At 44.9% G+C, this 26,167-nt stretch overlaps 1 protein-coding gene across 3 annotated transcripts in view; it reads right to left on the bottom strand.

Moving 5' to 3' along the window:
* GFOD2 (glucose-fructose oxidoreductase domain containing 2) overlaps window positions 1-25,949 on the bottom strand; it is a 31,744-nt gene extending 5,795 nt beyond the window's left edge. Inside the window, exons 1-2 of one of the 3 annotated variants that reach the window (XM_053666793.1) lie at window positions 25,732-25,949; window positions 4,124-4,469 (exon numbers count right to left, since the gene is read on the bottom strand). In XM_053666793.1, coding sequence (XP_053522768.1) covers window positions 4,124-4,382 — 259 coding nt within the window. In that variant the 5' untranslated portion in view covers window positions 4,383-4,469; window positions 25,732-25,949. Of the gene's footprint in view, window positions 1-4,123; window positions 4,470-25,731 lie in introns of those variants that run through there. The other 2 variants (XM_037162727.2, XM_037162728.2) reach the window with 2 other exon arrangements.
* Window positions 25,950-26,167: the final 218 nt, after the last annotated feature.

Genomic DNA, 26,167 nt, shown 5'->3' with positions numbered 1-26,167 from the left:
ACTCCCCAGACTACTCAGGAGTGAAGTGCCCTCGAGCACCAAAGGCCTGGAGCAGCTGACTCAGACCACCATTTCATCCCTGGTAACACACCACAGTCCATAGCTCTGGGACCATGACACCAGGGTTTTCCTATTTAGAGGTGTGGGACTAGGTAAAGGATTTCATACACCATGGTAGAGAAGCTGCCCAGGAAAAGCAGGGATACAATACATATTTTTTTTAAACAATAAAGGTTCTGCTACTAGAAAAATAAGTTTGAAAGTGCCAGACTGATTCACTCTTACTCACGGCCTCCTCTCCACCCTTTCCCAGGTTGCAAGCCCACGCTGGCTCCCTGGGTCATGTCAGCAGACTGGGCTTACCTGGGCAGAATTTGTGAATGTCTTCATTTGTCCAGTGTGCTGGGCCCCGTGTCAAATGCTGGGGACACAACATCAGGCATGGTCTCTACCTTCAGATAACTTAACGTTTAGTGGGAGAGACAGCCAGTGACTAAATTATGATATAAATCCACACAGAACTTCACCTGTGATAAGTGCCATGGACATGCTATGAATAATAATACGAAAGCACACAGCAGGAACCTGACCTGGACTGGGGGTCAGGGAAGGCATCTCAAGGGACTGGTGTTCTTGGGATTAAATTATCTGGGTCAGGTTGCTCGAGGGATGATCTCGTTATCACAACAGCCCACGGGAAAGAGTTGGCAAACTTAGTGTTTTTCTAATGAAGCACTTAAGTGCCAAGAACTGGGGACAGAAACTCATCTTTTAGTGACAGAGTTCAGAACACATTCAACCATGTCAAAGATGTTAGGGCACTTTGAACATTAAACTGTATTTTTGAGCTAAGAAATAAAACGTATTGGAGTCCCTCCCTCTCCTTTAAAAAATTTATAGGAAAGATTTAAAGGTAAAATTTGAAGTGGAAGAAATTTTTTTTAAAGGAGAAAGAAATAAAGGTCAAAGAAAAGCAAAATAAGAGGCCACATAAAGAGTCGGGATATGAAAAGTACACCTGTGGAGGGTAAGCCCACGAATTAACTTCAGGAAAAAAAGATAAGAATGAGGGCAAGAAGCAATCCTTACAGCGTCAGAAGACAGGTAAAAACATAATGCTCTGGTCCTGGCTGGTGCAGCTCAGTGGATTAAGCACAGGTCTGTGAACCAGAGAATCGCAGTTCAATTCCCAGTCAAGGCACATGCCTAGGTTGTGGGCCAGATCCCCAGTACGGGGTGCGGTGTGCTAGAGGCAACTACATACTGATATTTCTCTCCTTCCCTTCCCTTCTTTCAAAAAATGAATAAATAAAAAATAATGAATAAAAAAGATTAAGTATCTAAAGCCTAAAGCTTAGACACAGCCCCCGATGACAGGAGAAAAATAAAAAGAGAGACCTATGTGGGAAAAACATAGAAAAAGATACTCTCGTGCATATATAAAGACATTCGCACATGGGAATACACAGCAAGGTGGAATGGCAGTGAGGGTCTTCGGGGGTATGGGCTCTGAAGACTTTTAAATCCACTGTACAGGAAAGCCTGGCTTTCCCTTGTAACATGAGGCTTTCTTGAGTGTCTTTCTTGGTCAGCACTTGGAGGCAGTCATATACAACGGTGGAAAGGCTGAATGACACCCCTATTCACCCCCACGTCACAGGGGCCCACAGAGGTTGGGAGGGACAGAAACAGGACCAGAAGTGCAGTCTGACGTCAGGTCAGTTTGCTGTTCTGGGCACAGCAGTTCATATACTCACACCCAGCCCTCTGGGAAAACTAGGAGTTCTTCTGGCCTCTTCCGTATGTGCTAAAGTCAAGTCAGAATTCTCACTAAAAAAAAAAGTGAAAGCACTCGGAGTGAACTTCGTGGTCACAGTCTCAGCGACTCCTTTAAGGACTGAGGGGGCAGTGCCTGAGGGCAGGTCAAGCTGACATGGGCTCCCCCAGGCCCACCATCTGCTGGGATCATGTACCACCAAGGACGCTCATCCACACCCTCCTCCTCCTGCTGACAACAGAGATAGGGAGGGAAGGCTGACCGCCTGGCTTCACCAAGGGCTGGGATACAAGACCCCAGAAGTTTCCGACATCCCTGTATTTCCTGTTTTTTTTTTTTTTTTTATTTATTGATTTTGAGAGAGGAAGGGATGGATAAATAGAGGGAAACATCGATTTGTTGTTCCACTCAGGTATGCATTCATTGGTCAGTTCTTGTATGTGCCCTGACCAGGGATGGAACCTGCAACTTTGGTGTATCGGGACGATGCTATAACTAACAGAGGAACTTGGCTAGGGCTGTACTTCCTGCTTATAGTAAATGGCCCAAAGTCTAGCACATTCCCATACCAGGAACCTGAAAACAGCAGGCTTGTGGCCAAAGAACCTGGGGTTTCCCCTTTTTCTATACAGCTTGAAATGGTTTCTGTGGGGACCCTAAAATTCAAGAAGACTGAAAGCCTGTGGACATACCTGGTCTCACCAACAAGAAATGGCAAAAAGTCAGGTGACTGTGGTAGCTTGATTCCTCTTGAACCAGCCCTCTGTTAAAGTGCTGACTTAGGTCTACTTCTGAGCTCAATCTGGGAGCCATTATCTGCCCTCCTAAGAATCTGGAGCCAATGAACAGCTCCAGCATCACACATCTTGAGAGAGAGAGAGAGAGAGAGAGAGAGAGAGAGAAAGCTCTCTGGAAAAGAAAGCTCTAAACTAGCCACCTATAATTTTTGGTCAAACCTTACATGCCCCAAATGAACAACCAGAGACTCATGTTCTTGCTCACTTCTATGAACATTTATCCTTCCCCACCCATTGGGCCCAAAGTGACCAGATATTCTCTTATCTTCAGAACAAGAAAGAGCCCTGGCTGGTGTGGCTCAGTGGCCTGAGTGCTGGCCTGAGAACCCAAGGGTTGCCGGTGTGATTCCCAGTCAGGGCACAGGCCTGGGTTGTGAGCTGGGTCCCCAGTGGAAGGGTATATGAGAGGCAGCCGCACATTGATGTTTTCCCTCTCTTTCTCCCTCCTTTTCTCTAAAAATAAATAAAGTCTTAAAAAAAAAAGAACAAGAAAGAAACAAAGAGCCTTGGACCCTCCATCATGGTGGTGGCCAGGAGGCATGGTGGTCAGCTTGGCCTCAGGGCCCTCCAACTGCATTTGAAAGAGACAGGGCTCCTATCAACTTAAAAGCCCAACTATTTTGTCAATTAATTATATGCTACCTGAATTGTTACTTAAGTCTTCTCTCATTTACTTTGTAATGTGTTATTTCTAGGTTCTTCAATTCCACTGTGGAATCTGAAGGTAAGGAGAGCTCTCCAGTCCAACACTGCCCCGAATGTCCAGAACGACAGGGGGACAGAGCCTGGCGCACAGGAGGCACTGAAACTAAACCGCTGGGTGAATGTTTACTGATCTACTTTCCTATTAAATTAGATTCTGGTTTACATAAGGCAAAGAGAAGAATTTTTCTACAATTGACAGGAAGGAGAAGCCTAACAGGAACTGTAGGAAACGGGCTTAGTAAGCTACGCCCAGCCGGGGGCAGGAGACTGCCGAGCGGCCGCTTCCCGAGGGAACAGAGATGAGAGCGGGCTGTCCCGTGGGTCCAGTCGGGGAAGCCCGGTGCTGACAGAGAGCCTTCCTGCCCTCTGGCACACAAGGTCGCGAGTCTGGCAGGAAGGGTGTGTGCTGAAACGAGTCAGGGCCTGACAGAACAAGGGAAACGGCACCCCTGCCACACTCCCTCCTCCCCTTTCTGTGGTGATGCGTGCCACAGGAGTGCGAGAACAAACCTATGGATCACAACCGATTTCCCGGGGTCCCGGTCTTTGAACTCTGACTTCAGAGAGGCAAACTTTTTACACTGCCTAAAATGTCATAAACCCTAGTCACCATGACAGAACAACTCTTAAGGCATCTGCTTACTTTTTGCTGGAGATTTACTTATGGGAGGCAGGGAAGGTGGTCTTCCTCAGCCACTACAGCATCTCCTCCCACAGCAGTGGGACTGCCTGGTGGGTGCTGCCCAGCACTGCCCCAGAGTGCCAGCACCTGCAGGCTCAAGGCCAAGAAGGACCGCCCAGAGGGAGGCACCATCTGCCCATGCTACGGCCTGACTGTCCGTACCTAGAGCCTTCACAGATATTTGCCGGGTGAGTGGAGGGGGGATATTGATGCACACCAGATCCACGTCCTGATGCAGCAAGACTTCATCGGTCCGGCTGGTGTAGAAGGCGATGTTCATCTCCTCGGCAAGCTGTTTCGCCTCTTCCTCAGTCTTGCCCCACAGGGCCTCCACGGTGAACCCTTCTGCCCTTAGCAGGGGGACCAGAACCCGGGCGGAGCTGCCAGTCCCAAACACGCCCACTCCTGGGAGCATCTTCATGCCGGCTTCTCTGTTCACCAACTCATCTCCTCATGAGAGCCTCCAACATGAACATGACCGTCCCACAGTCCTGGTCAAACATGGCTCCTGCAACAGCAAGCAGTACACTGGCTGTTAGTGGAGGGCACCCTCGGGTGAAGTTTTCTGGCTTGTGCAGAATCTACAAGTTCTCTGCCCAAAAGCACAAATGCAACCCTGCTGTGAAATGAAAAGCTGCAGAGCCTTCTCCCAGAGAGACTTAAGGATATTAGCAATATCTTTCTCCTAGAAAAATGAAAACAATGAGTAAAGCTGGGTTCAAATAAATCCCTGTTCTGTCACTTCATTTTCTGTGTGACTCTACTCAACCCATTCTACCTTCAGGGACTTAAGGGTAAAAGTTCATGATTCTGCCCTGGCTGGTATAGCTCAGTGAATTGAGCATGGGCTGCAAACCAAAGGGTCGCCAGTTCAATTCCCAGTCAGGGTACATGCCTGGGTTGCAGGCCAGGTCCCCAGTGGGGGCCATGTGACAGGCAACCACACATTGATGTCTCTCTCCCTCTCTGTCTTCCTTCCCCTCTCTCTAAAAATAAATAAGTTAATCTTAAAAAAAAGTTCATGATTCTACATTATATTACAAAAAAAAGAGCAGGAAACAAAAACCAGTAAAAGATTGAAGAGAACTACCTAGGTGCTATACAGATTATAATTTAAAAATGTATGTTAGCAAGAATAGGAAAATGTTTACTAGAAACAAAAATTAAAAAAATTTTCAACTACCAAACTGGCCACAACAAAAGCAGCAGTGATGTATCAAATAGGATTTTTATACCGTTATTTATGCCAACATTGAATATGGTAGTGAAAATTGGGAAACAACCTAGATGTTTCATAACAGTAGTGGGTTTGCTAGATAACACTGCAGTGCTGCTGAAAGCCATCGAGGGCCCTCGCTGACCTGAAAGGCATCGCTGAGTATTTGTTAAAAGTGGGAAAACAGGGGGGAGGTGGTAGAGGTAGAAGAGAGTATAAGGCGGATAAATGGTGATGGAAAAAAATATAATAAAAATAAACTTCAAAAATGATAGTGGAAATGGGAAAAACAAAACAACATGTGAGGTATGATATCAATTTTTTAAAAAAAGTATAGAAGACATATATACAAAACATATACTGACATGAAAATACAGAGATATCAATAACATATCTACAGACCAGAACACACCAGAATTTCATGATTGCTCAAGCTGAAGGGACTCTAGACGATTTCTATTTCCTATTTTCTGAACTTTGCCAAATTTTCTACAGTGGATATGTTTACTTATTTTTCCTTCTGATCACAAGAGCTATAAAATGAAATAAAGAACGAAGCCAAAGAAAACTCTACTTAGAAACCAAGATGAACTTCAGGTGTGCTCCGAGACTCGGGCTTCCCCGCGGGGCGCCCTCCCTCGGCCAGACCAGGGGTCAGGGGTCCCCACTGGCTGTGTGCTAGGGTCACTGACGAGCCCGGACCCACTGAGTCAAACCGTGGGATGAGGCTGTGGCACCATCACTTTTATTGTCTTTATTATTATTACGTCTGTGTGTGGTAAAATACACAGAAAACTGATCATCTTAACTCAGAAGTGGAATCACTGGATCATGTGGTAAATCAGCTTTTAATTTTTTTTAAAGATTTTATTTATTCATCTTTTAGAGGGGAAGATGAGGAGAGAAGTAGAGAAACATCAGTGTATGGTTGCCTCTCGTGAGTCCCCTGCAGGGAACTGGCCTGCAACCCAGGCATGTGCCCTGACTGGGAATCGAACCGCAATCGTGTGGTTCGCAAACCCGAGCTCAATCCACTGAGCTACACCAGCCAGGGCTCAGCTTTTAATTTTTTTTTTCTTTCTACCCCAACCCCCAGCCCACATGCTTTTAATTTTTTAAGGAACCGCCATACTGTTTTCCACAGGGGTTGTACCATTTTAAATAATAGTTTTATTAGCATTTTACAGTCTTTTATTCCACCAATTATCTTTTAAAAATCTGAATACTTCTGATCTTGGTCACTGCAAGTCCAATAAAAAAAAAAAGACTTTATTTATTTATTTTTTAGAACAGGAGAAGGGAGGGAGAAAGAGGGAAAGAAACAATGATGTGAGAGAAACATCAGCTGGCCGCCTCTCACATGCCCCCAGTGGGGACCTGGCTGGTAACCTAAGGCATGTGCACTGACCGGGAATCGAACTGGTGATCTTCCAGCTGGTGATGCCCAACTCACTGAGCCACACCAGTCAGAGCTGCAAGTCCAATTTTTAAAAGTTTTATCCAAATGGCTCTGCCTGGTGTGGCTCGGTGGATTGAGTGCCAGCCTGTGAACCAAAGGACTGCTGGTTCTACTCCCAGTCAGAGCACAGGCCTGGGTTGCGGGCCAGGTCCCCAGTTGGAGGGGCACAAGACAGCCAACCACACAATGATGTTTCTTTCCCTGTCTTTCTCCCTCCCTTCCTCTCTCTCTAAAAATATAGTGTTCAAAAAAAGTTTTATCCAAATGTATGATTTTGCTATTCTTTTATCCACATGACATTGCTTCCCTTGCCTCTATCGCCACACGTATCAGAGTCAATCTACTTGTCAGTTCCACGGAGACACGGCATTCTTGTTGTAAATGCATCACAATTAACTGAGCATCTTATTCCCAACTGTGAGCACTAGGGCTGTATACAACTTTTCATCACTTCCCTCCCCATCGGTGACATGCTGCCGCCTTTCCGGTCACTTTGGAGTGCCACTTTCGGGCTTCCCTGCTCCTGCCCCAGCTCCTTCATTACTGAGATTCTTGAGGTTCTGTCAGAGGCACCCTCTTTTCTCATCCCACATGCTCTTTACTGCTCAGGTCCAAGGCTTTAGTTGGTATACTGGTGACCTCCAAATCTGCAGCACAAGCCGTTTTCTCTCCAGAGCTTCACACCAAAGTATTCTACTCCCGAATACACACTGCTGTTCTACATGCTCCACAAAACCCACGTGACCTAATCTGAACGGCAGTGGCACAGTGAGACGGCAAGAGCACATGCAGTGAAGTCACTGGAGATACTGGGTTCAGATCCTGGCTTCACTGCTCCTTAGCTAAATGCAACTCTTCTCATGGGTAACGCAGGTCTAATGCTATATAGCTCCCAGAGTCTTTCGAAGATTAAATGAAGTCTAATTTTAAATCAGTAGTAAAGTATCTGGTATATATAGTCAGCATTCAATAAATATTATAAACCTTCCTTCAAACAATTTCTTCCTATATTCTCTCATGGAATGTCATCTTCAACCAAGAAAGCCAGCATCTGCAACCTCCTCCATTGCTCACCCTACAGGCCACTCAACATCAAGTCTGGTTGATCCCAGGTCTTTACTATCTCTCAAGCCCACCCCTTCTTTGTCGTCCTTCCTGCTACCAGCACCACTCACCTGAATGACTGCAACTTGATCTCTCTGGCTGCCAAGGTTTCCTTCCTTCATCCGTTCCTCATATTGGTTCCTCATACTGCGTATGGACCTGGGTTCACATCACTCCCTTCCATTTTAAACCCTTAGTGGCTTCCCACTGGGCTCAGTATGACTTACAAGGCCCAGCAGGACCCACAAACCTCGAGATTAAGTCTAGCTTTGTATAGGCACTCTCAAGGGTTATCTTCCTGAAAGACGAGTTTCCAAAACACACACTAAAGATAACCCAGTAAGAATACTCTGTGAACCAGTTAAAAGTTGGGCATACAGTTACCCGAAATGACAACAATGGCATTCAGAGTAACTGGTGATGAGTGGGTTTCATTTTTTCTGCAAGAATGAAATATGTAGTAGGGAACTGTTGCTTATTGAGATTCTTTCAGATTATATTAACACCATATCCTCTCACAAAAACTTGTACATGAATGCTCATAGAATTATTCATAAACAGCCAAAAAGTGGGAACACTCCAAATGTCCATCAACTGCTAAAAGGATAAACAAAATGTGGTATATCCATATAATGTAGCATTATTCAGCCACAAAAAGTAACGGAAATACTGCTGACTACGATATGGATGAACCTTGAAAACGTTATGCTAAGTGAAAGAAGTTAACCACAGAAGGCCACAGAGTGTATGATTCCATCTGCATGAAGTTTTCACAAAAGGAAAATCCATGGAGACGGTAAATCAGTGACAGGAGATGAGGGAGGGAGAAATCGGGAGATACTGGGACCCAACTTTATTCTTCTGCATTTGTTTATTCGGTTGTTCTAGAGTCATTTATTGAAGAGACTATTTCATCCTCTGGAATGACATTGGCACCTTTTTTGAAAATCAACTGACCATAAATATACAGGTTTGTTTATGGACTCTCAAGTTTACTTCATTGATCTGTATGTCTAGCCTTATGCCAGTACCACCTTTAACTACTGTAGCTTTTTTAAAAAAAGATTTTCTTTCTTCTTGGAGAGAGGGAAAGAGAAGGAGAAAGACAGACAGAGAAACATCTACATGTGGTCACCCCTGGCTTTCATGCCCTACTGGGGACATGGCCTGCAACCCAGCTATGAGCCCCGACTGGGAAAGGAACCAGAGACCCTTTGGTTTGCAGGCTGGCACTCAATACACTGAGCCACACTAGCCAGGGCTAAATTACTTTAGCTTTATAGTAGGTTCTGAAATCAGTAAGTGTGAGTCTTCCAACTTTGGTCTTTTTGGCTATATTGTTTTGGCTATTCTGGGTCCCTTGTATTTTCCTATGAATTTTAAGATCATTTTGTTAATATGGGATTTTGATAGAGATTGCTTTGAATCTGTAGATCAACTTGGGTAAAACTGTCATCTAAATATTGAGTTTCCTGATCCATGAACATAAGATGTCTTCTTTAATTTCTTTCAACAATGTTTTGAAGTTTTCAAAGTATAAATTACACACTTTATCTCTAAGTATAAATTTTGTTTGATGCTATTGTAAACAGCAGTTTTTCTTAATTTCATTTTCAGATCCAGTAGCTTTTTTGCTTCTAAGGTAGATGTAAGTGTACTATGCAAAGTGCATGTGCATGTTGGTGCCAGTGTAGCCCAGCAGAGCGCCCTGTACTGCTAGATCCTACATGAAGGACACCTGTGCCTTTGTGACCCACTAAAACAAGCACAACTTGGGCTTCCTCTAACTCCAGACCCTGGTCAGCTTCCTGCCTCCTCTGGTCTCTACTGCTGGGGGCCATGGATCTTGGCTCCCCCCTGAACTCTACCATTGGGTTTTAGCTGAACCATCTTTCTTTCTGATGGTGACTAATGTCTGGCCTCAACCACTCCTCTTTCCTCTTTGCTGGTAATTTCTCTGCCCCTACACACTTCCCTTCTAATTAGAAAACAGGTTAGTCACATAAAATTTTCTATAATTTTCATGTCCTGGATTCTCGTTAGCAATTTTGGTCGTTTTCTGCATTTATAGGTTCTTTTTGTATTTTTATAGGTGTTTTTTAAAGGATTTTATTTATCTTCAGAGGGGAAGGGAAGGAGAGAAAGAGAGAAATATCAATGTATGGTTGCCTCTCATGCATCCTCTGCTGGGAACTGGTCTGCAACCCAGGCATGTGCCCGGACTAGGAATTGAACCAAGATCCTTTGGTTTGCAGGCCTGCACTCAGTCCACTGAGCCACACCAGCCAGAGCTATATAGGTGTTTTTATTTTGAGAGTACATTTATTAAAGCTGGGAACAGAGAAACAAGAAAGAGCTTAGGACAGAAGAAGCAACAGGAGAGCGCCTAGGCAGGGTTGCACTGGCTCCCTGAGTGAGAGAAAATGGGGTCTTGGAGACAGGTGTAGGGGGTCGGCCCAGAACAAGCTGCCAAGGCCTACTGCTCCCCTGGTGGCAAATCTCATGGGGACTCTTAGAGTTTAGGAGATGCAGGCCTACGAGGGAAGGGGGGGAGGGAAAGGCACAGGCGTGCTCCCGGGATAGAGAGCAAACCTACAGGTTCCTTTTGGTTACTTACAGGTCATGGATATCCTGAGAGCTGGAATGTCAAATTTGTTGCGTTAGATAAGATTCTGCTTAAATTTTGTGGGTCATTATCAAAAGCTAAAAGGGCCAGGGAAATGAGACACAGCCACCACAGCCAAGGATGTCCTTGTCCTCTCTAAATTCACGCCCAGGGCATACTTCCTCCTCTCTCGCACCTCATTTCTTCATGCTATATAGTCATGTTTGCGTGTATGTTTGCATCTGTGGCTTAAAACAACAAAATGGATTAGAATAAATTTCAATAACCTCTGTCTTATTGACACTGACTCAAAGAAAAGCTTTATCAACACCCATAAAGGTACATCAGCTGGGCTCTGAGGAGGCCAGATGGCATGGCGCTGGGCAGGCTTGACAACTAGGTTATTTCCTGCTCAAGCAGGCAGAGCTGGTTTTCCTCATTTATTTCTCACCCCTAACATTTCCGTACTGCTTGCCCCTAATATCCTTGTATATACCTTTCATGTGCCTCCAAAGAGCCCCATAAACCCAGGCCTAGTTCACATGCATTCCAATCACCACATGCCAGTCAAGAATAAGGGGTACAAAGTCCCTTGAAAGGACTGGCTATACACATTTGGACAAGGCTACAGGTTCTGGAGAAAGTAGCACAGAAGTCAGAGGCGTGGAATCCGCAGCCAAACCTGCCTGGGCTCAAGTCCTGGATCCGCTCACTGCTTGCCAGCCTGGTAACTCCAGGTAAGTTTTTCTTCTTTTTAAAAATATTTTACTGGGACTTCCTCCAAGATGGAGGCGTAGGTGGAAGCACTGCACTTTCTCACACAACCAAGTTTAAAAACAACAAAGTTTTAGCAACAAAAACGCAGCCCAACGACAGAAAATTGTACACAAAAGTCTGACAACAACGAACCCTTCAGCCAAACCAGTAAGAGGGGCAGAGCCAGCAGCAGAGCGTGGTTGGGCAGGAAAGATCCACCAGACCGACCCAGGCACGCTACCCAGGTGTGCCAGCAGCCTGGGTGGATCCCAGGTGTGGAGAAGCGGGCGGACCCACTGAGGGCTGATCGGGTCACACATTCATGAGCAGATAAACCGGTGAAGGAGCGACCAGTGAGATGGACCGCGCAGGCCCCAGTGGCAGGAAGCAGCAGAGGGAACTGCCATTGTCCCTCTCTGACCTGCCCCCACATACAGTGTCACAAACCAGTGACCCAGGTGGCCCCACCCTGGTGAACACGTAAGGCGCCTCTCCTCATACTTAACAGGCACCAACTGATCAAAACATGGCTCAAGAACAACTCAGAGTCCCAGAGCCAATAAATCTAAGCGATGAATAAATAGCCAAACTTTCGGATGCACAGTTCAAAACACTGGTGATCAGGATGCTCACAGAACTGGTTGATTTTAGTCACAAATTAGAGGAATATATGAAGGCTAAACTAATTGAAATGAATGGAAATGCACAGGAAACCAATAGTAATGGAAAGGAAACTGGGACTCAAATCAAAGGAGTGGACCAGAAGGAGGAATAAAAAGACCAAACAGAAAAGGATGAAGAAACAAGAATTCAAAAAAATGAGGAGAGGCTTAGGAACCTTCAGGACATCTTTAAATGTTCCAACATCCAAATTATAGAGGTACCAGAAGGGGAAGAGGAACAGCCACGAGTGGAAAACTTATTTGAACAAATAATAAAGGAGAACTTCCCCATTCTGGCAAAGGAAATAGAGTTCCAGGATCTCCAGGAAGCTCAGAGAGTCCTAAAGAAGTTGGACCCAAGAAGGAACACACCAAGGCACATCTCATTACATTAGCCAAGATTAAAATGAAGGAGAAAATCCTAGAAGCAGCAAGAGATAAGGGGATAGTCACCTACAAAGGAGTTCCCATCAGACTGTCAGCGGATTTCTGAAAAGAGACCTTACAGGCAAGAAGGGGCTGGAAAGAAGTATTCCAAGTCATGAAATCCAAAGACCTACTTCCAAGATTGCTCTATCCAGCAAAGCTTTCATTTAGAATGGAAGGACAGATAAAGTGCTTCTCAGATAAGATCAAATTCAAGGAGTTCATCATCACCAAGCTCTTATTATATGAAATGTTAAAGGGACTTACCTAAGAAAAAGAAGATAAAAAAAAAGATGAACAGTGAAAGGACAGCAAATTCACAGTTATTAACAACCTCGCCTAAAACAAAAGCAAACTAAGAGGACAGCTAGATCAGGAGCAGAACCATAGAAATGAAGATCACATGGAGGGTTAGCAACAGGGGAGTGGGAGGAGGAGAAGGGGGGAGAAGGTACAGAAAATAAGTAGCATAGACAGTAGGTAGAAAATAGATGGGGGGAGGGCAAGAATAGTATGGAAAATATAGAATCCAAAGAACTTGAGACATGTGGTCATAAACTAAAGGGGGGGAATGGTGGGGGAGGGGCTGTGCGGGGTGGAGGGGAATGAAGGGGGGAAATAGAACTGTAATGGCATAATTAATAAAATATATTAAAAATATTTTACTTATTTTTAGAGAGAGGGAAAGGGGAGGGGAGAAAGAGAGCAAAAGTAATACTGATGTGAAATACGAACGCTACCTCGTTGCCTTTTACACCTGTCCCGACATGGGGCTGAAACCACAACCCAGGCATGTGTACACTGACTGGGAATTGAACCAGAGACCTTTTGGTTTGCAGGACAATACCCAACCAATTGAGCCAGACCAATCGGGGCTCAAGTTTCTTAATCATTCCTACCTCCGTTTTCTCATCTGTAAAATGGAGATAACTATCTACCTCTGAGGGGACTTAAGGATTAAATGATTAATATCTATAAAGCATTTAGAACAGGTCCTGGCCCACGGTTAATCACTTTTAAAGTCTTTAAAAAAGATATATGCGTGAGTGACTTAGGTATCTCCCCTTCAAAAGCTGTGCAGGGGTATGAAGATAATATTCTGAGCTACTGTGTAGTGAATGATTAGGCCGGGCAGCATTTACTATAATGTATAGTACCTCTCTCTAAGTCCATGCAACCCTGTCTCACAGAGGAGGAAACAGAAGCTCAGAGAAGCTAGGTAACTAGCCCAGGGTCCCACAGCTGGCTGTGCGGACAAAAAAGGGGTTCTACACAAAGCAACCTCACAGGGTGATCCAATCATAAGATCCTACATGGGCAGCCATACAACTTCTTTTGTAAAAGGTTTATCTTTACCTTAAGCAAGCCCCATCCATTGTTTCTGTGCCTCTAGGTCAACATCTCCCTTTTCAGAGTAACCATTCTGAAGACATCATATAATCTTGTCAACTATCCTGTAATCCAATCCCTGCCTTGCTTTCTCTCACTTACATGTAATCTGCCTCACCTTCCCCTCCTTGATTCTAAATGCATTAGAAGCAGCTGACATTCTCTGAAAGCAATTTTCTGTCTGTTGAGCTCTTGTTTCCAGGCACATCCTCTGTTTGGCTCAAATAAAATTTTATTAAAATTCTCTGCAGGTTTGGACGTTCTTACATTGACAGCTATGTGTGTGTGACCTGGCACAATCAGCCGTGAAACCCTGGGCAGATTCCTTAGCTTCTGTGAACCTCTGTAAAAACAGAGGCTTGTGTACCGGCTGGTGTGGTTCAGGGGATTGAGCGCCGGCCTGCGAACAAAGGGGTTGCTGGTTTGATTCCCAGTTGGGGTGCATGCCTGGGTTGCAGGCTTGCTCCCCAGTTGGGGGTATGTGAGAGGCAACCACATATCGATGTTTCTCTTTCTCTCTTTCTCCCTTCCCCTCTCTCTAAAAATAAATAAAATCTAAACAATTTTTTGAAAAACATCTGAAGTTCAGAAATTTAGAAAACCTGGTATCAAACACTGAAAAGGACATAAAGTAACTGGTTCATTGTTGGTGAAAATGAAAAATGGTACAGCCACTTTGGGAAAGAGTTTGTCATCTTACTAAGTTAATTAAATATATACTTCATACAATTTAGCAATCCCACTTTCAGGTATTACCAAGAGAAATGAAAACTTATGCTCACACAAAAAACCTGTATGTAAATGTCTCCTTTTTAATGTTGGTTTTATTCATAAGTGCCACAGCTTGGAACCAACACAAACGTCCTTCAGCGGGTGAACGGATAAACAAACAGCAGTAGTGTATCAACGGAGGGACTACTTACTCAGCAATAAAAAAAGAACAAACCACAAGTGTCACGGGTGATTCTCAAATGCATTATGCTAATTAAAAGATGCCAGACTTTTAGGCTCCATACTGTGTGATTCCATTTACATGACATAATGAAATAAGCAAACTACAGGGACAGAAAATAGATCAGTGGTTGCCAAGGGTGGGGAATAGGGACAGGATCTGACTACAAGGGGCCACAAGGGAATTTGGGGTGTCTATGTGAAGAAACTGTTTTATATCTTTTTTCTGAAGCAAGGAGAATATTTACTGAATTTATTGGGGTGACATCAGTTAATAAAATTACATAGGTTTCAGTTATACAATTCTATAATACATCATCTGTATGTTGCATTGTGTGTTTATCACCCCAGTCGTCTCCTTCCATCACTATTTATTGCCCCCTTTACTCTCTTCTACCTCCCCTCACCTCCAAAACTGTTCTCTATCTTGACTGTGGTGTTGGTTACATGATTGTACACATTTGTCAAATCTCATAGAACTGTACATTAAAAAGGGTATAAGGTTTCCTGCTATGTAAATTATATCTTAGTGAATATGACTCCCTCAAAAAATGATACTGAAGTTCTACACGTAAGTGACTGGGAAGCTGTAGTGTCATTAAGAGAAACCGGGAACCCCGAAGGCCTGATGAAGCTGCGTGTAGAAGCCGGGGTCCATGGACTCTTTCTTCCCGGCCTGGCTGAATCACCATCTCACCCTGTGTATGTCTCGTGTGGAGCCACAGCTTCTGCAAAACACAGGACTAGACGCACTCCCTACCCCAGGGGTGGGCCAAATCCCATCTGACACCTGCTCTGCAAATAAGGTTTTACAAGGAACACAGTCACCCCCACTCCTTTATCCAAGGTTGCTTTTGTGCCACAACCGCACAGGGGTGCAACAGGCACTCCTAACCCACAAGCCTAAAACACCTGCCATCCGGCCCTTTGCAGAAGAGGTTTGCTGACCTCTTCTATCCCATGGGGTTATAAGGCCAGGAGCTCCAAGTGACGAGAGTATAGTCATGAAGGTAGCCAGGATTGTGACAAAAAGAACACCATCCCTCACTGTGAGTGAAGTCTGGGCATTCTGGAGCGAGCTAATGCCTTCAAAGAGGTCACTCATTCACTAGGCAGCGGAGCAGGGCCAGACCCTGGGCAGAAGGTGCCTATGAATCCTTTCCTATCAGCAATCCCTTTATAGAGCTGGGGGCTGCAACGCACAGCTTACATTCATTTAGAATTTATACAGCCACATCTCCCTGACTCAGGATTTTTCACATGTCCTACTAAATAATCTGTACGTAGACGGTTAGGTTTTAACAGCTATTTATTTAAATATTTCATTTCTTTATTTTTAAAGAGAGGAGAAGGGAAGAAGAAAGAGAGAAAGAGAAACATCAATGTGTGGTTGCCTCTCATGTGGCCCCCACTAGGGACCCAGCCTATGATTCAGGCATATGCCCTGACTGGGAATTGAACTGACGACCCTTTGGTTCTCAGCCCACGTTCAATCCATTGAGCCACACCAGCCAGGGCTAAAAAATTTTAATTGTGGTTAAATACACAACATAAAATTTACCATCTTGAGCATTTATTTATTTTTAATCCTCACCTGAGGATATGTTCACTGACCCTAGGGAGCAAGCGAGGGAGGGAGGGAGGCAGGTTTGTCCAAGTGTCACTGCTTGTTCTGGGATTGTGTCTTCCTGATCCTGTTAAAAGCATCAAGATCTCCAGAAGCTGAGAGATGGATGGAGCTCAGAGGCTGCAGCCAAACTATTAAAAAATGTATCTATAATAATTTGCCTTGTAACCATCCTTTTTTAAAAATTACAAATCATGCTTTCTATTTTTCAGTGCCAGGCTTCAAAAAGAGCCATTAGGGATTTCTACAAAATTACTGCCTTGTAATACTATCCTTTACCCTGCAAGCCGCACAAATGCAGTCAATTGATTTTTCAGGCAAAGCATTCAATCAATTCAATAGGGAAATCAATTCAAAGAGGAAAAACTCTTTTTTAAGAAAATGGTGTTGTCCCTGGCGGGTGTGGCACAGTTGGCTGGGTGTCATCCTGAAACCAAAAGGTCTTACTGGTTCAATTTTTGGTCAGGGCACATACCTGGGTTGCAGGTTTGGTCCTCAGTCGGGGTGTGTAAGGAAGGCAGCCAATCGAAGTTTTTCCTTCACATCCTTTCTCTCCCTCTCCTCCCTCCCTTCCCCTCACTCCAAATTTAAAAATTAAAAAAATATATATTTTAAAAAAAGAGAGAAAGAAATGGCCCTGGCTGCTGTGGTTCGGTGGTTGACTGCCAACCTGAGAATCAAAGGGTCGCTGGTTGGGTTCACGGTCAGGGCATGTGCCCAGGGTTGCAGGCCAGGTCTCCAGTAGGGGGCGTGCCAGAGGCAATCACACACTGATGTTCCTCTCCCTCCCTTCCCCTCTCTAAAAAATAAATAAATAAAATCTTAGAAAAGAAAGAGTGTTGAAACAACTGGATACCCACATGGCAAACAAAGAACTTGGACCCCTCTCCTCTCACTGAAAATGCAAAAATTCATGAGATCCAAGACCTATGATTAAAAGCCAGAATCACAAAACTTTTACAAAAACATATCAGAGAATATTTTAAGACTATGGGGTAGGTAAGGATTTCTTGGACAGGACACAAAAAGCACTAATCCATCGATGAAGTCGATTTCAAAATCTAAAAAATTGACTGGCTCATCAAGGCATCATTAAAAATGAATAGGCAAGCCACAGACTAAGAAAAAAATATTTGGCAAACACACATGTATCAAAGAACTTATGTGCAGAACTCTTACAAATCAGTAACAAAAAAATGAACAACCTGCCCTGGTTGGTGTGGCTCAGTGGGTTTAGCACCAGCCTACAAACGGAAAGGTCACCAGTTCGATACCCAGTCAGGCACATGCCTGGGTTGCTGGCCAGGTCCCCAGGTGGGGGGGTGTGCAAGGCAACCTATCAATGTTTCTTTCCCTCTCCGTCTCCCTCCCTTCCCCTCTCTATAGGAGAATTATAAAAATATAATCAAATAAATAAAATCTTTTGAAAAATTTCAGACCTTGTTTTCTTGTACAGTTAGTTAATCAATAAGCCAAGATATACATACTGAACTCATCAAAATTGTATATAATTCAGTAGTGTCTTGGAGTATGTTCACAAATTGAATAGAAATTATTTGTATTGCTAATCTAATGGTTTAATGGTTCAGGAAAGAAAATAAGTATATAATTAACAGAACAGCTCTGTCTGCCCTTGGGATTAGGAAAATGAGCTGCTGCTCTCAGTCTTAAACTACAACTCGAACTGCCATGTGGGTGCCTTCACTCAGAATTCTTTCCAACAGCCACCCCTCCTCCACATGACTCATGCTTATCACTCAGCTCAGTCCCCCAGCAGTCACGTTTCCTCCCCCCTGGCAGAGAAGCAGGCTGTAGGGTCAGCCTCCCAGGAGGGACCATAGTAACCCAGCACTTGGGGGCTATGTTCAGTCAAATGCCAATGCTGATGAAGGGAAGACAAGTGATCGTGATTCAAACCTGACCAGTTCATAAGGAAACACTTCGGCTGTAGTGAAGCCTTTCTGCCCCCATGCCAGCCCATCACCACACCCCAGCAACTGGCACTGTAATGCCCCTTGAATTCTCCCACTGCTCTGGTTCCCGGAACAGACACCCATGGTTCTCCTGCTCCTAACCATTTCCTTCCCCAACCTTTAAGTGTCCCTAGGATAAATGCCCAGTTTCTTGATGGGCTCACAAAAACATCTCCCCAGCATGGGGTGGCCCCGCCTTAGCACTTGTGCCTTATGCTGACTCGACATGCTACCAAATCTAACTCCTTCAGTCCCGCTTTGAGATGATGGTCCAAGCTGTTCATGCTCTGCCTGAAGAATATTTCCTCTTCCTTGCTCAGGCTAACTCCTTCTCAGGAGATCCGTTAGGTCTCCACATATGCACCACTTCAGAGAGGCTGTGCCTGGGCTAAGTTCTCACAGTCCCGAGCAGCCTGGGCTCTGGCTTTCACATACTTCATTGCAATCACCTGTTTAGTTTCTGTCACGGTGGCAGGACCTTGCCGGTTCCAGGAACCTGTTGAGGAAATAATCAGGAATGCCCTCTGTGTGGCCTTCCACATCAATCATGTTCCAAGAATTAATTAGGAAGGTGTGTCTCATTGTCCCCCAGCCCTCCTTCTGGCCCTCCAACATCTACAACTGAGCCAGTGTGGCAGACTGGCCATCAATGCCTGCAGAGCTGGACCCAAACAGTCCTTGGAGAGCCGACCATGCCGCATGACCAGAGCCTGAGCGGGAGCCAGAAGAAAGTGCACAGCCTGAGCCTGGAATTGCAGGTTCCAGGCAGCGCAACTACCTGCAGTACAGTCACAGCTCCTTACCAACCAGTTCGTGTTTGGAGCCCAAAATAGCGACATGAGTGCTTCCAGCAGGACTGTTTTCAGACAGATTTGAAAGCGTTTCTCTACCTGCATGTATGTTCTCACTGAAAAATCAGGCCAAACTAAAGCTCAAACAGGTATTGAGCTTTACATGTTAGGTATGATAAATGCTTCGGTCCCTGGGTTTCTATGGAGAAGGTTTAGTTTTCCTATGACTCGTTTAAGCGCCTATACTGCCTCAATGACATGGTCACCGACTGCTGCCTTCTCACTGACAGCAAAACACTAACAGGACAAAAGAAGAAAATACTACTCCTTCAGGCCCCCACACTGAAATACGGGATAACACTGTTGGGCAGCCGCCGCAAAGCGAGAGCACACCCCCAGCCCTGGCCAAAGACGCCAGTTCCCCGTCCCCCGGGCCCCATCCACACAGTGTCCTAGGAGGGACACTAAGGAAAGACCTAATGACCTGTCCAATGAGGTGTAACTACCCAATGTACAAAAGGTCAGCCAAACCAAGTCATAAAGAAGTAAATTTAACACCCACAGAAGTATCTGGATTACTATTAGGTCTGAAAGTTAACTTTAGGGCCTGCTTGGTGTGGCTCACTGGACTGGGTGCTGTCCTGCAAAAGGAAAGGTTCGATTCCCCATCGGGGCGCATGCCTCGGTTGTGGGCCGCCACAGTATTCTTGTGTCCCCGGCTGGGGGAGTACGAGAAGCAACCAATTGATGTTTTTCCCAAACATCAGTGTTTCTCTCCTCCTCTTCCCCTCTAAATATGAATAAATAAAAACGTTAAAGAATAAAAATAAAAGTTATCTTCAGCTGTTGATTACAGCTGACAGGAAAAAGTACTCATTTACCAGCTATATCAATTCTTTATTGTTCCTGAAAATCTGACAATGACCAGATTATTTTTTCTGAGATTACTTTAACAGTGAGTTCCAGATGGACATTAACCTGAAAATTTCATCCCTGGCCCTACTTTCTCCCAGAGCAATTTTATCTGACCCTTCAACTTCACTATGACCTCCCTGCAAAGACTCTTAACTTCCCATTTCCAGCCTCCACGATGCTCTAACTCTGGTTCTATTCTCCGGAAATCCCACCCAAGTGACTTACCAACTTCTCCCAACCCGAATTCATCTTTTCTCTCAAACGCCAACCCCCTCCTGTGCTCCCCACCCCTTCCCTTTAATGGCACAATATTCAGTCACCAGAGTCCTTTCCTCATTCACTCTCCAGCATCTTTAAAGCCCCACAATGAACTCGGCATTATGCCAGGAGTTGAGCACACAGCAGTTATCAGACAGGCGAGGTCCCTGGAGGTTAGTTTCCATTTCTTGCTACACTCATAGCTAAATACCAAGGACTGATTTAACACAGGGACATAATGAGTGTCCAAAGGTCTTTCCCTGTGGCAGCCAAGTGAAAAAAAAAAAAGACCATCTTTGCACACTTGGCCCTGATGCCTGTGACACACACAGTCAAGCCCAGAGAGAGGTGTATTATATATTCTGGTTTTACCTGTGGTCCCAAGAGAATGAGATTTTAATTATAGTAATAAAAATGTTCAATATGCAAACTTGACTTACTGATGTTTTCTTAGTGTTTTCCACCTTCTATATGGACACAAGTATTCTGCTCCTGTGGAAACTCCTATTTCTATGGCAACAAGAGACACTCGAGAGAATCACCTATCTGCCTGCCTTCTCCAGTGCAGGACATTTTAAAAAACATTTTATTTATTTATTTTTGCGAGAAGGGAAAGGAGGGGAGAAAGAAGGAGAGAAACATAGATGTGCGAGACATACATTTACTGGTCACCTCTCACAAGCCCCCAACTGGGGGCTTGGCCCGCAACCTAGGCATGTGCCCTGACTGGAATTGAACTGGCAACCCTTTGGTTTCACAGGCCGGCACTCAATCCACTGAGCCACACCAGCCAGGGTGAGTGTAGGACATTCTTAGGGCACCTCAGAGCATGGCAACCCGGACCAATGTTCTACCTGGATGCAGAAAACTGCTTACCAACCAGCCCATGACCATGCTCAATTGTAATTTAACACTCTTCTGACTATTAAATCGGAGATGTAAAATAATCTAAGCTCAGGACAGCCTGCCACATTAGCTCCTTTTTTCTTTTGGTTAGCACGTAATGAAGGAGGCTATTTATAAAATACAATATGTATATGGGATATACCTACCTGGAAATAGCCATTGATTTCAGTATTTTAGAATTTTCTAATTATTGTTTAAATGATGCACAATGTCTTGTCTTACCACTGAGACTCTAAGTTCCTTCACGATCAAGACTGGGTTATATATGGTATTAAGGAGAAAACAGCCCTGACTAGCGTGGCTCAGTGGGTTGGGTGTCATACTGCAAAGGTAAAGGTTGCCGGTTTGATTTCTGGTTGCCTAGGTTGCAGGTCTGGAGCATGTGTGAGAGGCAAGCGACTGATGTTTCTCCCCCTTTCTCCCCCCCTTCCCATGTTTCTAAAAAATAAATAAATAAAATCTTAAAAAAAAACATGGAGAAAACAGTTCCCTGAAACTTAAAACTCCAAAATATTTTTGGAGTAACACTCTTAGAATGGTTTGGGAATTACTCAAAGGCACTTAAATGTTCTTTGTGCAACAATATTGGTATGTCAGGGACATTAAGCACTGAAGTAAGGAGAAACAAAGATAATATATTTAAAAGAATAACCAGGAGCAAGCCCAGGGATACGGAAACCAAAACAGCCATTTAAGCACAATGATTCGCTTTTAATAATAACATTAGATTAAAAAGTACTGTGTTGAATTATTTCTCTCATTGCTCCAAAGTACAGGTTATGTCCCTTTAGGCCCTGGCCCAGGAATATGAGTTCAAAAGGCTGAAAAGTAACAGGAGGTACAGCTGATCTCTCTACCATCCCCCAACTCCTGGGCAATCGGAGGATGCCTGGCATGACAAACACACCATCTCACATGCTCCCAGAGCTACCGCCAGAGAGTTTCCTCCGAGACAAAAATCATTTCCTAGCGAGAACCACTACTGGGCTGCAGACACTGTTAACCACATGAAACTTCCTATAATATGCTTTGGGACACTGTCCTACAAAACCACTGACAAGCTCCCAAGAGACCATAAGGTGGAAACTATCCATCCACAGGCACCAAAGAAATATCAGTTTTAGAAAGCAGCACGAGATCTGTAAGTCACCTTTCAATTAGACACATTTAAATTCATTGTCTAGGTAACCATATTACTGTTTGGTTCACTGATATCTGAGACAGGAAGAGATGTCACTGCCGCCCAGCCCCCGCCATTGTTCGCCCAGCCCCTCACTTTTAACATAATCAATAAAGCCAGGAGGGGTGAAAGCTGGCAGAGAGAAAACAAGTTCAATGTCATCCTTTACACAAGCACAAAGACACTTTGGGGGGTGGGAGAGTGTCTCAAAATGGGAAATAAACTTCAAAAAATTATTTTTGCCCTGGCTAGCATGGCTCAGTGGACTGAGCACAAGCCTTCGAACCAAAGGGTCCCAGTCAGGGCGCATCCCTGTGTTACAAGCCAGGTCCCCAGTAGGGATGCCTGAGAGGCAACCAATCAATGTATCTCTCACACATTGATGCTCCTCTCCCTCCCTGCCCCCCTCTCTAAAAGTAAATAAATACAATCTTAAAAATTTTTTAAAAATAATGTCCCATTACTATACTGTACACGAATTCTCAAAAAGAGCAAAATCTCCATTTTTTTCCCTAGATGATGCCCCATTGCAATGGTGGATTTACTCCAGAACTGGACCTTCCATAAATATGCACGAGTGACGTCAGACATCAGAAAGGCTCTTCTAAGGTCCCTGATGTCTGAGTCCTCTATTTTCTGATGTCTGTATATTACAAATTCTTCCATCAGACAGCACTGCATTTCCATTTAATTTTTCCTCTTACTGTTTAACTAGAAAATCAGTTCAGTGAAAGTAAATCCTGTTGGCATTACTGGTTTATCTCGTACCTTGGCCTATTAAATACTGTTGATTACTTTATTACAGGCCAGATTTGATAACTGTCCTCAGCTGCCCCAGAAAATAGAGTAGATGTTAAGTAATTATTTGTCAAAGGTTTCATTGCCATAGAAACGAAGAAACACTTTGAGTGTCTCTAAGTCCATCTTTCTCGACTGAAAACAAATGTCTTTCTGATTACTGAAGCTCAAGAAAGGCACACAAATCCACGGGGCATGTTCGCTGCATTTAAGCAGTATCTTTTCCAACTGCTCATTCAGTAATGTGTCTTCCCTGGCTGGCGTGGCTCAGCAGATTGGATGCCAACCTGCAAACCCAGAGGTTGCACATTCGATTCCCAATCAGATGCCTGGGTTGCAGCCCTGGGTTACATACCCCTGGGGGCATGTGAGAGGCAACTGATCAGTGTATCTCTTGCACATTGAGGTTTCTCTCTCTCTTTCTTCCTGCCTTTTCCTCTCTCTAAAAATAGATAAAATCTTTAAAAAAAACCCACAAACATACCTGTGCATACATTCAAAGCATGCTCCCACATCTCATCCAGCTCTGCAGATGGTACTTGATTGCTCCCTATCAATCTTACCTTAACTTTGGCCTATTCATTTGTCTTCTATCTGTGCTAGTGATATTAATGAGGATTTCTACATAGAATACAATGACTTTCATGAAACTTTTCTGACAGGATTTGGTTAAGAGTGTGAATTTCACCCATAGATTATATACCCTTCTGATAATACCCCATATTTCTCTTGATGCAAGAAAAGTCAATAAAATGCATAGCCGTGCAATGTTAATAACTATTCTGTATACCTGAAACTAATGTAATATTGCATATTTACTATATTTTAGTTAAATTTACAGCCACAATATAGACCATATTCACAGGCCATAACAATAGTTATGGTCGGGCATTGATCTGTGAGCCGAAAGTGATCTCTTTAAACTAATATGGCCTATTAAAATTATCATCTTTTAATGTACCTTCTCTTATCACTCAGGGAGTGAAAAAATGCTGCAAAGTTGAATATACACTAAAGACTAGTTTTATCAAGCTAGCAATAAACTGACTTTTTGACTAGAATCAGCGACCATCTGTTTAAAAACTGCACATTTCTTTCCCCCATATTACAAATCTTTAATATTTCTCTTTTTTTGGTGGGGAGGCTTTTTTCATTGCTAATCCTACTACTAGTGGGTTCTAGTATTACTACAGACATTTTATATCTGAATTTTCTGAGGAAATAAAAATAAAAACTGACCAAACCCAGATCAATCATTTCACAGGAAAAGTAGAGCAACCAGGTGGTATGAGAAAGCCTCTCACAACAGACTATCTGTAAAATGGGGGCTTCACCAACAGAGCTGCCAGCTGAAAAATTTTCCCTCTTGGTCCAGACATTCATTCTCTAAACTCCTAGTCCAAAGGCAGTCATTTTTTCACTTTTTGTAAAATGGACAGCCTTACAACTCTTGTTCCCTGGTATAGCTTTTCAGGATAAAATGAGTTTCCTTATGAAGAATGAATCTGCCCCGGCTGGTGTAACTCAGTGGACTGAGAATGAGCCTGCGAACCAAATGACCACGATTCGATTTCCAGTCAGGGCACATGCCTGGGTTGCAGGCCAGTTCACAGCAGGGGACACACGAGAGGCAACCATACATTGATATTTCTCTCCCTCTCTCCTTCCCTTCCCCTCTAAAGATAAATAAATAAAATCTTTTAAAATAATAATAAAATTTTTTTAAAGAAAAGAATGAACCTAGCTTCTTCTAACTCAAATACAACCATCCCCATGGCTCTTCATATCACAATAATAGTGTCTTTTTAAATTTAACAGTTGTTCCCTTCAAAGGAAGGGTCACACACTAAGGGGTCCTCCTCCTGAGACTTTTGTGCCCAAAGCTTACAAAGATTCTCTGGGTGGTGGCTGGCCCTGGTTCTGGACACTCAGCGGGCACCTACTTTTTTCCAGTGTCTCGCCCTCAGCATGACACTAAGGGGAAAAAGAACATAAGCAAGAGAGGGTACAAGCTGAGTTGGTCTATCCAAGACAGCTTCAAACTTTCTTCTTCCTGTCCTGTTCTTCCGACTCGCAGTAGTTAGGGAGGGAAACTTCACACAGTCCTTCCTAAGTCCTGATCTCTCCGCCCCCTCTTCCTTCCTTCCTCCCCATTCACGTCACAATACCTCCTGGATGGGAATGCCTCACCTCACCTTTGTCTCCGCAGGTCCATCTGCTTCCTTTCTGAGCTTCAAAGGCAGGCCAGGGCCCTTGAGACATGGCCCGTGGGCTCTGGGGCTGGCAGAGCCATCCACACCTCCTGGGGTGTCCCTTCTCCCACCTGCCACCTGAACACTCTTTCCTTAAATAAAGACTTACCCTTGCTAAAAGTCCCATCTCACTCTGAAAGAGGATGACCAGCTACCTCACCAGCCCTTTGTCTGAAGCATCCAGACCACACATCCTCACCCACAAAGCGTCACTCCTCACACAGGTAGGGCGGGGGAGCCCCGTCCAGTAAAAGGGATGGGGTTAGGAGCGAGGTCCCTCCAGGAGCCAAAATTTTACGACCAAACTTGCAGGTCCTACTTCTGAGGTGGGGAGGGCGAACTCCGGGGGCGACCCTCGAACTCAGTACCAGCGCCCGCAGTTCGAACGACCGCCTCCGGCCCGGACTCTGCGTATCCCCGCCTCCGACCTCCGACGCCCGGCCGCCTTAGAGGCCCGGCCGACGCCCGCTCCTAACCGCGCCATGCCCTCCTCCATCCTCACCGGCTACCGCAGGCCGCCGCTCACCTGGCACGCTGGCATTGCCCGCCCCGCTCCGCACAGGAGACCTTGGGTCCGGACGGTCTCAGCGGACGCCAACCCCAGTGAAGGAGGCGGGCAGGAATTCACCCGCCGCGGTGTCTAGCGCTCTGCTACCAGAACGCGCCGCCTGGTTTCTAAGGAACCGGGGGCTATAGCAAGGGAGGCGGGGAGCGAGGGCGGCGGGGGGGGGGTGGCGGGAGGGGGGAACGGCGGGAGATCTGCGCATGCTCCTTGACGGGGGAGTGGAACTGCGCTGGGAGGAGCCCTGACCCGTTGCGCATGCTCGCTCATTGTTTGGCGGGGCTGTGGGGAGGGGGTGTGTGTGAGGGGGGAGTTAAATAGCCTGGCTGGAGGCCTTGGTCATTCATTTCCGGTGGCGGAGGGATTGAACGCTTAG

The sequence above is a fragment of the Artibeus jamaicensis genome, unplaced genomic scaffold (assembly GCF_021234435.1).
Source record: "Artibeus jamaicensis isolate MK-2021 breed Jamaican fruit bat unplaced genomic scaffold, CSHL_Jam_final contig_464, whole genome shotgun sequence".
Lineage (NCBI taxonomy): Eukaryota > Metazoa > Chordata > Mammalia > Chiroptera > Phyllostomidae > Artibeus > Artibeus jamaicensis.
This window is presented reverse-complemented; position numbering and strand designations above follow the sequence as displayed.